This window comes from Panthera leo, chromosome C1 (assembly GCF_018350215.1).
Source record: "Panthera leo isolate Ple1 chromosome C1, P.leo_Ple1_pat1.1, whole genome shotgun sequence".
In the NCBI taxonomy this organism is placed as follows: Eukaryota; Metazoa; Chordata; class Mammalia; order Carnivora; family Felidae; genus Panthera; species Panthera leo.
The window spans coordinates 206640200-206654748 of NC_056686.1; the positions used below are offsets into that span (position 1 = coordinate 206640200).

Genomic DNA, 14549 nt, shown 5'->3' on the forward strand with positions numbered 1-14549 from the left:
GCACAGGTCAAAAATATCTAGAATGAGTTGCTGCATTCTTAGAAAATAGAAACTGTTTCCTACATTATGAAATTAATAGTTCATAAAGCACGGTCCAGGCTCACCAGTGCAGGCCACAAAGGTCTTCTTGATGGGCTACACACTAACTTAACAAACAAACAAACAAACAAAAAAGGCAGCAAGTCTATTCTTTATGTGTAAAGGATGCCAAAATTCACCATTTCCATCTTTGTATACATCTAATGGCTCCTATGAATGACCTACTGAACTATTAAGAACTATTGTAACTTTGTATTCATTTATTTTTTAAAAAGCCTCCTACTGAAGTAAAAACTTTTAGTTAGTATTCAGCTAAGTCTGTTTTAACAACAGACTTAAAGCTCCTACTAGCAATGAGGTTTTCAGGAGGATGCATGGTTATCACGATCTTATAAAAATACTGCCTTCCATTTTGTAACTTCATTACAAATTAGTACTAGTTCAACTTCACTTTTAGCAATTCAGTTGGTTTTGGGTGGTATATACTGCTGCAAGTTTCTATCAGTTATACTTACGACCTCTAATTTCCTCATCAATAGTTTTTAAGATACAAATATACAGATACATAGATATATATATGTGTGTGTGTGCACGCCATGAGATCATGCGTATTTCTATACTTATTTTACCAGTAACTTATATTCACAAAAGACTGAATAATGGGACTTCATTAGTGATGCACTGCCTGTGTATTTATGGTAAATAATTTGTAACATATAAACATAATAAAATATTAAGGTTATGTCTAAGTTTGTATGTTTCATTACACATAATTTAAAAAATCGTGTGTCTGAGTCCACACTCTTCAATTTTTCTTTAATGGGTTCCTTCCCTGGAACGTGAGAATGGGGAGTAGGTGGGGAGTAAGTGCGCTAAAGAGTATTTTTTGTACCCTCTTTCCCAAAAGGGCCTCAGTAGAAAAAGGTCAAATATTCAAATCAGTAACTGTACTCAGTAACTTTGAGAACATCTTCAAAGAGCATTTATTTAGATCTTCACTGATTACCTGAAAAAATTCTGCAGACATTTCCAAAAAAGGAGCTTCAAAATCTTCTTCATAGACGGATCGTCCTTCGAGACCTAAAATCATTAACATCTGGCAAGCATTTCTTATCGCACCCCTGTCAAAAGAAGTTAAACCACTTGATCACCAAATTCCATTAAATATTCATGTAAAAAAACTTAACAGAACTTGTTACAAAGACTTTGAGAACATGTTTTAAATCAAAGTGACCCGTCTCCCATAAGCAACTTATTATACCTAAGGATGTGGAGTCATTGTAATTGGAAAGCGTATCTTGACTGTACAGCTACTGATCTCAGGTTGTTCTCACATTGTTATAACCTTAAAATCTGCAAGAAAACATGTCTAAAATGTCTAAATATTCCTGTTTATGTAAAAATACCGAACATAAAAAGACTATGAGAAAGCAGGCAGGAGAAGTTACTTGACTCGGGCACAACACACAGCTACTCACAGGCATTATAATTTTTTTGTACCAAATGGCTTCCGGGCAATTCTGATCAAGCACCCGAGCCGAAATAAAAAGAACTTTACAAGTCTTCCTCTGATAGCTTCTCTGAATACAGAGAAACAGAGAACGCAATCTTGTATGTTTCAAGCCACTCTTAACTGCAGTGTCACAAAAACTGGGCTGCAATCATGTAAGAAAGGGGGAGGGAATGTGACTTAACAGAAGGAGTACAGTATTTCTTAGTCATTGTAGACTATGTTCAACATTTTTCTTCAAATATGTTAAGAATGAAAGCTAGAGAGCCTTTTAAAGAAAAAGACAAAGAGAAGAAACAAAAAAGTTATCACACAGCAAAAAAGAACCAAATGCCAGCATGAAAAAAAATAAATGAAAAATAAAAAGGGAAGACTAATGGCTGATTTGCTTTTTTAAAAGTAAATTAAATAGAGGCTTAGGGTGGACTCTTCTAAAAATAGATACGTGCTTTAAGTTAAAATCTAGGTAACTTCGTTAATTGTGAAAAGGTTTTTGAGGATTTTCACAATGTGCTGGACAATAAAACTTTTATTTCAATAGGATTACGAGAGCACATTGGTTCCCAAGACACAACCACTAAAAAACTAAACACTGAAGTAGAAAGAGATGATTATACCGATCTACAACTTCTCCTTTCCGCTCTCTTGCGATCATGTCCAATAGTGTTTGTCGTAGATGATCCCTAATACACCCATAACGTACAACTTGATCTCGAAAAATAATTAATCCCAAATTGTAGACATTCTCCACATTATTTTGTTGTACATATACACGGTCCTGCAGTTAAAACAAAACAACAGAAACACTGAGCACAACTCTTGCAAACATAAAAATAATCACCGTGACCTACAATAATACAGGACCTAAAATTATAAAAGCGGTCCATTTTTTAGGTGAGAAACATTTCACACTATCTTAAGCAACACAGAATTTTCTAGCACCTCCCAACTTACATAAAAGTTGGTCTTTACAATTTACAAACAATTGCTTATATATAGTTGGTCGCGCATTTCACCTTAAGCAAAAAGGGGGTGGGGGAAGAAGGCACCAGCCGCAGGGAGAATCAGGTAAGCAGAAAAAGCAGGGGAGAAAGGGAGGCAGCAAGGTAGGCACATGCACATCTCCCTTTCTCTCCAAAGCCATACCATGCCCAAACATGGTTCTTGCTTTCTTAAATATCATACTTGAAGATCATGTTCTCTGAAGAGCCAAAAGAAATACCGATCCATGTAACTGAAGTTGACTGCTTACTGGTAAATATCAAAAGGCTCTAATGCTTATAATACAGCAGCATTAAGTATTACATAATTAAAACGCTTCTAGTTACTGTCCTTTCAAACAGATTACTTGCAGTCCTCTTATTTTCAAGTTCTTGCCAACTTGATTACAGGTGTCTCACTCTATAGAGCACATACAATCCAGAATTATTGGCTATAAAAGTCCTATTTTGTGCATTATTTGAAAATCCACATTTACACCAAAACACAACGGAATACTGTTTTAATTCACAAAGGATTAACAAGAGAATTCCTTTCTGTTCTTAACCAGGATCTCTCTGGGCTTTGGTGAGTCTCTGAAGAACTAAAAATTGTAAAATTACTGTGTGTTTGCTGGTACGTAAGTATTTTAGAAACGGAGCCCATAGCTTTCACCAGGTTCTTAAAGGCACTTGCAATCCAAAACCAGTTCAGAACCACTGCAAACTGTGATCCTGGACCTTTTAAAAGGCACACTATCACTGCAAGCAACACCAAACAAAGCTACCAGGTGAACATTAACAGAAGCTGGACCACTATCAGCGACGCAACTAAAATGGCACTGACCACATCCTATCCTCCCGACAGTTTTAACTCAGTTCTCCAGGAGTAGCACTCTCTTCATGTGACCGCACTCCTCCGACCTTATTTCATTCAGCTCACCCAAGGGTGCACACCGAAGGGCTACAAGGAAAGCCACTCTTTGATTAGTATCTTCGCCGCTCACATTTCTACAATCCACACCATCTCGGCACAAGCTCACGTTTTCAAAACTGTGCATCCAAGTTAGTAGGTTCAAAATTTTCACTGATGACTCTCCGGTAAATTCATTCTTTCCTTCTTTTTTTTTTTTTTTTTAAACAGGCTTGGACATTTTTTCCCTTGTATAAAACTATGTGGTGGCCACAGCTGGAGCCTGGGTCCTCTGCATGGAGACTCTGGTGTGAGTCTTTCCAAGATGTCAGTGAATTCCTGACAGGGAATTGGTGAACACAGTCTTTCCAGACATCAGGGGTGAGGCAGCTGTAGGTCTTGGAAATGGATCAAATGTGGCCTTCGCAAAGCTGCCCAGGGTGGCAGTGAGCCCCTAGCTGAGGGGCAGCAGTCGTCAATACGAGCCATCATCAGTAGCTTCTTGGGCACAGGGGCTGAGACAATGGCAGCGCCTCTGGAGGCAGGGATGAAGAGCCACGGTGGCCGGTCATCTTGCACAAAACAGTGTGGGGCTTGTTGATCTTGTTCCCCCCAGGAACCTTGCCACACAGGGACACTAGAAAAGCTTGGCCGGGATGATGACCCCAAGGATGGCAGTGGCTACCTCCCTGGAGGACTTAACACCCGGACCAACGTGTCCGATGATAATCTCGGATGGCAACGAACGCCTTGAACCTGGCCTGCGGGCCAGCGCAGGTCTGCTGCTGCACAGGTATTATCTTCAGAACCTCATTCTTAAGGGATGCTCCCAGAAAAAAGTCAATGACCTTGGATTCTTTGATGGGCAGGGAAGAGCGCGAGATCTCCTCCAGGGACTTCACCTTCACGTCCTTGATCAGGTGGCTCAGCTTGGTGATGGGGGTCCGTTCCCTGTTTCCCGCCTTGCCTCTGCAAGCTCCGTGGCCCCGGCCTCACCCCAACCACCAACCACCGTCGTGACCCCAAGCCCCGATGGTACTGCCAAAGCCGGCGAGGGAGACTCTGTGGCCTCCTAATCCAGGGCCACGGGCCCTCTGGCAGCACCAGTGTCTTCTCTCATTTGGTGTTTTCTTTCTCTGGTAGATACTTTTTTTTTTTAATGTTTCTTAAAAACATTTTTTTAACGTTTTATTCTTAGAGAGAGAGAGCACACACACACTCGTGGGCGGGGGAGGGGCAGAGAGGGAGGGAGACATGGAATCCGAATCAGACTCCAGGCTCTGAGATGTCAGCACAGAGCCTGACGCAGGGCCTGAACCCAGGAACCTTGAAATCAATGTCCTGAGCCGAAGTCGGACTCTCAACCGACGGAGCCCCGCAGGTGTCCCATCTCTCTGGGAGATTCTTAAACTTCACACTTCCATCTCAAGATCTTAAATTCTGAGTGTCTCCTGACTGCACCCTTCCCCCTTTCTGACGGCCTTGTTTTGTAGGTACTGAAGCAACTCTCTACTCCCCTGCAGGCTTAGTCCTCTCCTACTATCATCCTGACTTTGGCTTACTTTTCTGCATAAAATGAGACACATTCGGGGTGCCTGGTGGCTCGGTTGGCTGAGCATCCGAACGTGGCTCAGGTCATGATCTCACAATTCATGGGTTCGAGTCCCTGTGTCGTGCTCTCTGCAGTCAGCACAGAGGCTGCTTCGGATCCTCTGTCCCCTTCCCTTGCCTCCCCCCACTCTCTTTCTCAAAAATAAACATTAATAAAATAAAACAAGATACAGTCAATAAAAACAGTCATAAATCTAAAAATTTTTAAAGCAACAAGAATCCTTTTTATTATCAAAATATTCTATCACATAAGTTATTTATAAATTTGATGTTTATATAGTTTTGAATAGTACCATATACAGAATCACTCTCACCCTATGGGATCAAAACCAATAACTGGCTGCTTAATTGCAGACAGGTGGTAAAAGAGAAAAACAAGCATACACACACGTCTGCATCTTAAAATTTTTAATTTAAAACATAATACGTGTTCATAGAGATATCAAGACTTTTGTCTTTGAACATGAATCCTGTGATTAGAGTTCAGTGTTACCTTTCTTACACCCTCACCTAATAAACTTTTCTACTTTGTTTCATTAAGACGGAGCATGAACTAGAGACATTTGTGAAGCAATATGAATGTAAAAACAGTCCTTCTAGATTTTTACAATCCCCACTCCAGTCTTTTAAATTACCCACACTTAATTCGAACCAATATTTAGTGATTAGCCTTTGTCAAGTCTTTCTAAAACATCCAATCTGTTTACCAAGAAATTCTACTGCTTCTAACACCATTTTATTGGTTTACACAATATTAAATTATGTAGTAACAGGTACAAGTGGCATAAACAGGTTTGAAAATGAATGCAAAAAACTCTCAGAAAACACAAAGCTCGACTGGTGAGAGCAAAATAGAGAAGATAGACTAAAAGTAGTGAAATAGCAGTGAGAGAGTTTTTACTCAGGCTGTTTTACAGTTAGAATAGAAAACACTGGTAATTGTGGCAAGCACAGGAAGTCCCAACTCTACTTCAAGCCCAAGGGACTTGTAGGGTGTGTGGGGGTCATATATGTATATACCATATATGATGTATATATGACATTAACAAGTTTAACCTCTTTAAGAAATCAAATGTTCTTAATGAAGAGAAATGTCTAGAGAATCAGGTCAGATTTTATTGTTTTTGGCAAAAGGTGCAATACCAGTAAGAATTATAAAACAAAAGGCACATACAGCATAATCTTCAGAATAAATTATGAGTTTTAGAGTGGAGTTTTTTTAGAGTGAAATTTTTTAATGTTCCCCTTTTTTGGCTTTACTGCAGTATAATTTGCATGCCATAAAATTTACCTATTTTAAGAGTACCCTTCAATAATTTACAGTAAATTTCTATAGTTGTCTAACCACTGCCACAATCTAGTTCTAGACTATTTCCATCACCCAAAAAAGTCCCTTAAGCCCGTTTGTAGTCAATCCCACTTTCAGCACACCTGCCTTCTCTTTCTACAGATTTCTTTTTCTGGTCACTTAAATGTAATTGAATTATATATAATCTTTCGTATCTGATTTTTCACTAAGTATAAAGTTGCTAAGGTTCATTAATGATATAACATTTACCAGTATTTCATTCCTTTGTAGTGCTGAATAGTACTTCATTGTATGGATATGCCACATTTAGTTTATTTTACCAGCTGATGGATATTTTGGGCTCTTTCCAGTTTTTGTCTACTATGACTAATGTTGCTAGGCACGTTTGGGTACAATCCTTTGGTGGATACATGCTTTCCTTCTTCTTGGACCAGATTTCTAGAAGTGGAAGTGTTGGATCATATGGAAATTGCTAAACTGTTGTCTAAAGTGGACTTATCAGTTACAGCAGATTTTTAAATGGAAAAATACTAGATGTGGAGTTAGGAATTTTTCATATGAGCTCTGGCTATATCACTATTAACCGCCTGGGTGACCCTGAGTAAGTCATTTATCCACTCTGGTTCTGGGTAACACAAAAGGTTGGTAAAGATAATCTCAAACTCTAATATGATTTCTTATGGAGCTTTACTCTCTGATCAAAAGTTAACATATATGAAGGACCAAAACAGACTTCAGTATTACTTATTCCCTTCCTATTTGTTACCAGTATCCCTGGCCTGGGTTTCCTTCTTTTCATTCCTAGGCACAGTGATGTGGGTGAATCAATAACCTTATAGCCTATAATGCCATCTAGCTCAAGTCCTCTGAGAAAAGCCAAAAGCCAAAAGCCAAAAAAAAAAAAAAAAGTCAGGTGCAGCTGATGCAATTCTCCAGGTATACTCTGTATGGGGAGAAACAATGCTTCAGTAAAGGAAGCCAGGTATGATGGGAACACATGGTTAGAGTGTTTGAGGGTACGAAACATTTAAGTCCATGGAAGATGACTGGAGACAAAAGAAATACAGATGTTAGTGTTAAGACCTCAAAGTTTGTCTTTTAATGTGAGACTGTCAAGGTGTATATGATGATTATAATTAAATGACATATAATATTAAAACCTGTCAACCCCAAAATTTGATTATCGATAACAGAGCTAATAAATGGAGAAGAGAAAACCCACAAATTTGAGTGTGGCTGTTTAAATCAGTAATACTAAAGAGTCATTTATATTAAATGTTTGGTATGTATGATTAATTACCATCAATCAAAATTAAGAGTGATGCATACATACACTCAAGTGTTTATAAATAAGTGTACATGTTAAATGGAAACGCATGCACACGTTCACAAACTTATGATCTGTGCATAATATATATTAAAGTACTTGCTAAATAAACATGCTGAATCTCGTTTAGTGCTTACTAGTACTATCTGAAGGAATTCAGGCTGTGGGTACACAATAGCATTTTCCTAACAGATTCTAACAGGAATGTCTCTGTTAAAAAAATTAGTGGCTGGGGGGCCCCTGGCAGGCTCAGTTAATGGAACATGCAGCTCTTGATCTCAGGGCCGTAGGTTCGAGCCCCACATTGGGTATACAGATTACTTTAAAAAAAAACAGTTTTTTTAATTAATAAGTGGATAGATTTACGCAATATAATATTAATGCAGCTCTAATTGTTTAAATCACTGTAGGACTTTCATTTTGTATATGTTTCTATGTGAATATTTAATTTAAAAGATCTATTTAAAAATCCCACCACTAGTTAACCTCTAATAGAATACAACCTCAAAGTAAGGGCAGATATAAACTCATACCAAAAATGAAAAAAAAAAATGTTTAAAAAAACCCTAAAACTATTATTTTCATAATCTCAGGCTTTTTGACCAAAATATAGTTTGTATGAGTTCACAATTAGGCATTGATCTATTGAGGAAAGCTAAGTAGAGACAGAAAGTTGGTGGCTGCTTCCATTCGCCTTTTTAAGCCAAAACAGTGTTTTAAATATAAAATGTTCTAAAAAACATGTTTGAAAGCTTAATGTCTGAGTCAAACATTACATTTACTAAAGGGATATGAGCTTCAACACCACAGAGATAAATTACATTTTAAATCTTTATTTATGGTTCTGTCTCAGAGGTTGCTATTTTTGGCCAAGCAAATCTACAACCAGCAAGACTCTTCACAAGCTAGATGAACCCAAGGGTGAGGAGGAGGAAATAATGATGGGACCATCTCTTTGTCTTTCGTTTTATAGACCTGGGAAAAAGCCAGACTGCTTTTCCATCTGACTTCAACTGCAACACAACACCTACCTCACAATGCTATCGTACTTATTTCCATGTCTAGTCTTGAAAGAATAGCTTTTGGAAGGCCAAGTTCCTTGCCAAGAACAACTATAAAACCTAGATCAGAAATTAAAAAGTACTGGGGCACCCGGGTGGCTCTGTCGGTTAAGCATCGGACTCTTGAATTCAGCTCAGGTCATGATTTCGTGGTCTGTGAGATCGAGCCCCATGTGGGGCTCTTCACTGACCGTGCAGAGCCTGCTTGGGAGGCTCTCTCTGCCCCTCCCCCACTCGCGCGTGCTCTCTCAAAATAAATAAACTTAAAAAAACAGAAACAACTGATAATGAAGTTCAAAAAATAACATTAACTCTTACTACTTAATTTACTTGCAAGAAGTAGTTCAAGTATCTTTAACGAGCTGAACATTTTTTGTTTATTTTTTAAAAACAGGAGGAGGAGGAATATAAACAGGTTTAAAAATCTTTACAAATAGTAAATATTTGTCCTGCTCATAAACTAGAGATAAACCCTAAAAAGTTTAACTTATTAAAAAAAAAAAAAAAAAGTAAATGACTCTGTAACAAGTAGCTATTGTCTTTTAGAACATGCTTGAACCTGCTTTCCCAAGCTTAATCACTAGGCAATCTTCTATCAACAAGCAATAAATATAAGTATTTTCAAATAGGGTTCACTTTCAAGCCATGAAATAAATACAAGAAGACTTAACACTATGAAAACAGAAACAGAAAATTAAAAAGCAAAACAAAACCCAGAAAAATAACAAAAAGTTTCTAGTGCAGAGTTATAGTAAAAAAAAAAAAAAAAAAAAAAAAAAAAAAGTCTAATTACAGCAAATTTTACAGAACTGTCCCAATATTTTCTGCAATGCTGGTGTCTGACTATACTGCTGAAAGGGCACTAGTAAGAGATGATATAGTAAATTGCAGACAAATTAACATTTCTGGACTTAACAATGTTACTGGGTAAAGTACATGGAAAAAAGCACAGAATACGGTTGGCTTGAAAATTTAGCTCCATGACTAAATCAAAGTCATAGTTTCCACCACTGTAAAACTAGTTCAAAATCTCTCATGGCTGTCACAGTTTTAAAATATATATATAGTTTTAAGGAATTTTATTTAAAAATAACATTTGGGGCTCAGTTAAGTGTCCTGAGTCTTGGCTTCGACTCAGACCATGATCTTGCAGTTCATGGGATCGAGCCCCACATCAGGCTCTGTGCTGGGCATGAAGCCTGCCTGAGATTCTCAATCTCTCTCTCTCTCTCTCTCTCTGCCCCTCCTCCACTTGTGTACACACTTGCTCTCTCTCTCTCAAAAAAATAATACATATGATATATATATTATATATATAACTTCCATTTATTTTAAGAATTGTATCCTAGTCAATCCAACAAATCAAAACCCTAGTCATGTTTCTCTAAAGCTGTGTTAATTGTACCAAATCATAAAATAAACACAATGTTCCCTATTCTAAATTTTGACAATCTCAACAGTGTGGGAGAAAAAAGCATCAACACTAGAAAACAGTCCCTATTAGAACCATACGAGTAATCACCCTCAAGGTCTTGGAACAATGAGATTATAAGACTTTAGGAAAGAAGACCTGTATCAGAGAAGCAACATAATTCAGTGGTTAAGAACTCAGATTTAAGGGGTGCCTGAGGCTCAGTCAGTTAAGTGGCCGACTCTTGATTTCAGCTCAGGTCAGGATCTTGTGGTTCGTGGGACCAAGCCCTGCAATGGGCTGTCAGCGAAAAGCCTGCTTGGGATTCGTGCTCTCTCTCTCTCTCTCTCTCTCTCTCTCTCTCTCTCTCTCTGCCCCTCCCTCGACACGTTCTCTCTCCCTCTCTCTCTCAAGATAAAAAAACTTAAAAAGAAAAAAAGAGCTCGGATTTAAGAACCGGATGGGTTATTTCATTCCTATCACAGCCATTTACTAGGTGTGACTTTAACATCTTCGTAATAACATCTACCTTAAAATGCTATTTCACTTCCACTTCTAATATTGAAAGAAAACCTTTACAAGACCAATTCCTCTGGCAAGAACAACTATAAAAGCTGTATGAAAATAAAAAGCTACACCCCCTCACACCCATCAAAACAGCTACTATTAGAACACAAAACAAAAAACAGAAAATAACAAGTGCTGACAAATATGTGAAGAAATTGGAACACTTGAGCGTTGCTGGTGGGAATGTAAAATGGTGCCATTGCTATGGTAAACAATATGGAGGATGCCACATGATCTAGCAATTCCACCATCCAGGTATATTCTTAAAATAACTGAGAATAGGGGCTTAGTGCAATATTTGTACACCCATGTTCACAGAAGCAGTATTCAAAATAGCCAAAAGATGAAAACAACCCAAGTGTTCACTGACAAATGAATGGATAAGCAAAATGGGGTACACACATGCAACAGAATATTATTCAGCCTTAAGAAGGAAGGGAATTCGCGGGGAGCCTGGCTGGCTCAGTCGGTTAAGCATCCGACTTCTCAGGTCATGATCTCGCGGTTCGTGGGTTCGAGCCCCGCATCGGGCTCTGTGCTGGCAGCTCGGAGCCTGGAGCCTGCTTCGGATTCTGGATCTCCCTCTCTCTCTCTGCCCCTCCCCCACTCACACTCTGTCTCTCAAAAGTGAGTATGTGTAAACAAAAAAAAGTAAAAAAAAAAAAGGGAAGGGAATTCTGAGACACGCTACAACAGAGATGAACCCTGAGTCACAAAAAGACAGACACTCTGATTCCATTTATATGAGGTACCTAGAGTGGTCAAGTTCATATAAATAGAAAGTACAATGATGGTGCAAAGGTTCAAAGGAGAGTGGAAAGGGGAGTTACTGTTTAACAGGTACAGAATTTTAGTTTTGCCAAGATGAAAAGTTCTGGAGGTGATGGAGGTGATGGGTGCACATCAGTATGAACATACTTAGTATCACCCAACTGTACACTTAAGTTGATGAAGATAATAAATTGTACGTCATGTGCATTTTATAACAAGTTAAACAAAGAAACACCAACTGTTTAAAAGCATCAAAGAACAACAAAGGCAATCTGGATTTGTGGGGCCAAGATTTGGGACAAAAGGCAAGTACACTGACAGGAGGCCGACATTCGCCTTCAATCATTTGTTTTATTTGGAGGACTGGAAATGGGAGGCTAAGAAGAAAGTCACAGGTAGGCTGGCTATCAAGCAGCTAGGACTTATGAAGCCAAAGTCTGCAAAGGAAAGAAATGCAAAGAAGAACCAGAAATTCCACAAGTAATTTTCATCAAGACGTTTCCTGACCTACTACCTAAGCGTGGGCAAGACACCAATACGCTAGGGACAAAGCAGCCCTGGGAGGCTACAGAGTGCAACAGACACCACGGGTAGCCCTGCAGGGGTGAGGAGACAGAAGATGGAATTGAAGGCACAGTAACATGAAGAGCAAACTGGTAAACACCTCAGGCTTCTAGACCCCAGCCAGCTATTCCCTATGAGCAAAGAGATGCCCTGGAATAAAGACAAACTCAAACAGAGGAACCTTAACAAAGCCTAAAGTCAGCTCCAACTAGACCATGGTAATCTGCCCGTGCTGTACCTGCCTGCCAGAACTACATGTCCTTTGAAGAAAGATACTACTACCATCCAGTGCCTCCCCAATTTTTTATATACAATGTTAGAAAAATTACCAGGCCTGTCCCACACACCAAAACAAACGCCCCAGGATTAAGTATCTAAAAGCCAAGGGGGAAAAAAACTCCAGGAAGTCAAAGTATTCTGAAATTCTTATCCAGGAAGTGGTTTAAAATATACACATATGTAAGGTAACTGTAAGTCGGGAATCTATGTTATAATCTCTAAAGTAGCCACTACAGTAATAATAAAGGAAGAAATAAATAACAGCTAATGAGGAAGGGGTATGGATAATAAAACATACTTGATTCACACAAAAAAAGGCAAGCAAGCTGGGAAAATCAATAAAGAACAGGTGAGATAAATAGAAAAAAAAGCAACATAATGGCAAATTTAACCCCAAATATATTAATAATTATATAAACCTAAATAAACCATATGCTTCCATTTAAAAACAAAGATTATCAGATGGGGTTAAAAAGCGTGTTACTGTATGGTGTTCACAAGTGACACACCTTAAATACAAGGACACAAAAGCGTGAGAAGGAAAGAAAGCTGCCATACAAACATAAACCGAAAGAAAGCTCATAGAACAATACTAGACAAAGTAGACTTTAAGGCAAGAAGTATTACAGGGAATAAAGAAGGATATTTCATAAAAAGAGTCTTTTCAACAGGAAGATAAAATAGCCCTAAATTTTTATTTTCTAGCAAAACCTCAAAATATATAAACTAAAAGAAGAAAAAGACAAATCCATGATCAAATCTAAAATTTTAACATTTCTCAGGAGCTAATAGGACAGACAACAATATTTAGTAAAGACGTGGAAAATCTGAACATGGTTAATAAATTTGACCAAACAGATATTTATGCACTTTACTGAACAACTACAGTTTAAAAACTGTAATTAATGTAAATTTAAAACTTCTCTTCGGAGAGCACCTGAGTGGCTCAGTCAGCTGAGCGTCTGACTTCGGCCCAGGTCATGATCTCGTGGCTCCATGTCGGGCTCTGTGCTGACAGCTCAGAGCCTGGAGCCTGCTTTAGATTCTGTGTCTCCCTCTTTCTCTCTTCCCCTCTCCAAAATAAAAAAAAAATAAATAATAATTAAAAAAAAACAACACATTTTAAAACTTCTCTTCTGAGTGCCTGGGTGGCTCAGTTGGTTGAACATCTGAATTCCGCTCAGGTCATGATCTCACAGTTTGTGGGTTCGAGCCCCGCGTCGGACTCTGTGCTGACAGCTCAGAGCCTGGAGCCTGCTGTGGATTCTGTGTCTCCCTCTCTCTCTCTGTCCCTCTTCCACTCACATACTCTCTCTCTCTCTCTTTCTCAAAAATAAACATTAAAAAACAAAACTTTAAAAACTTCTCTTCAACGACATCGTAAAGAGAGAAAAGGCCAGCCCAGAGTGGAAGACAATATCTTATAAAACATGTATCTACAAAGAACTTTTATCCAGGATCCATAAAAGGCTCCTACAAGTGACTAAAAAGCAAACAAAAATCCTAGAAAACTCACATTAAAAAAAAAAATGGATAAAAAAAGGCTTGTGCACTTTTATTTACGTTATATATCAACAAAAATGTCAAAAAAAATTAGAAGAGAAAAATCAGATAGTACACTGTAGGGCTAGTGTACTACCAAGTGGATGGAATAACCACTAGGGTATCTAATATTTTGGGTGAGTTTCTAAGTATTCCAGTATTCCTGGTTTTAAGTAACTTCTGATGACAATTAGGAATCTTAAGATCATACACCAAGTTACTTCTTCAAGGAGAATTTTAGTATCAGGTGCAAACAAAAAAATGAGAAAAGAAACACAGAATACTATTCTAATATGCTTCAATAGCTTACACTGGGGGCGCCTAGGTGGCTCAGTCAGTTAAGCATCCGACTTCAGCTCAGGTCATGATCTCAGGGTTCCTGAGTTTGAGCCCCGTGTCAGGCTCTGTGCTGACAGCTCAAAGCCTGGAGCCTGCTTCAGATTCTGTGTCTCCCTCTCTCTCTGCCCCTCTCCCGCTCACATTCTCTCTCTCCCCAAAATAAACAAACTTTAAGACAAAAAATTAAAAAAAAAAAAAAAAAAAAGCTTACGCTTAGATCATGGAAAAAGTCACTATTCTTCGATTAGGTTTAGGGAACCAGGATTATCTGCCCAAATGGAGGTCCACATCATACAACTGCCCAATGACAGAACTTGGAAAAAGGAACC

The 14549-nt window shown here is 38.5% G+C and overlaps 1 protein-coding gene across 6 annotated transcripts in view; it reads right to left on the reverse strand.

Annotated features, from left to right (window-relative positions):
• CUL3 (cullin 3) overlaps nucleotides 1-14549 on the reverse strand; it is a 94446-nt gene that overhangs the window by 29832 nt on the left and 50065 nt on the right. For all 6 annotated transcript variants that reach the window (XM_042950319.1, XM_042950317.1, XM_042950318.1 and 3 more), the window contains 2 exons: nucleotides 2167-2327; nucleotides 1046-1160 (listed from right to left, as the gene is read on the reverse strand). In XM_042950319.1, the coding sequence (XP_042806253.1) occupies nucleotides 1046-1160; nucleotides 2167-2327 (276 nt within the window). The remainder of the gene's footprint in view (nucleotides 1-1045; nucleotides 1161-2166; nucleotides 2328-14549) is intronic.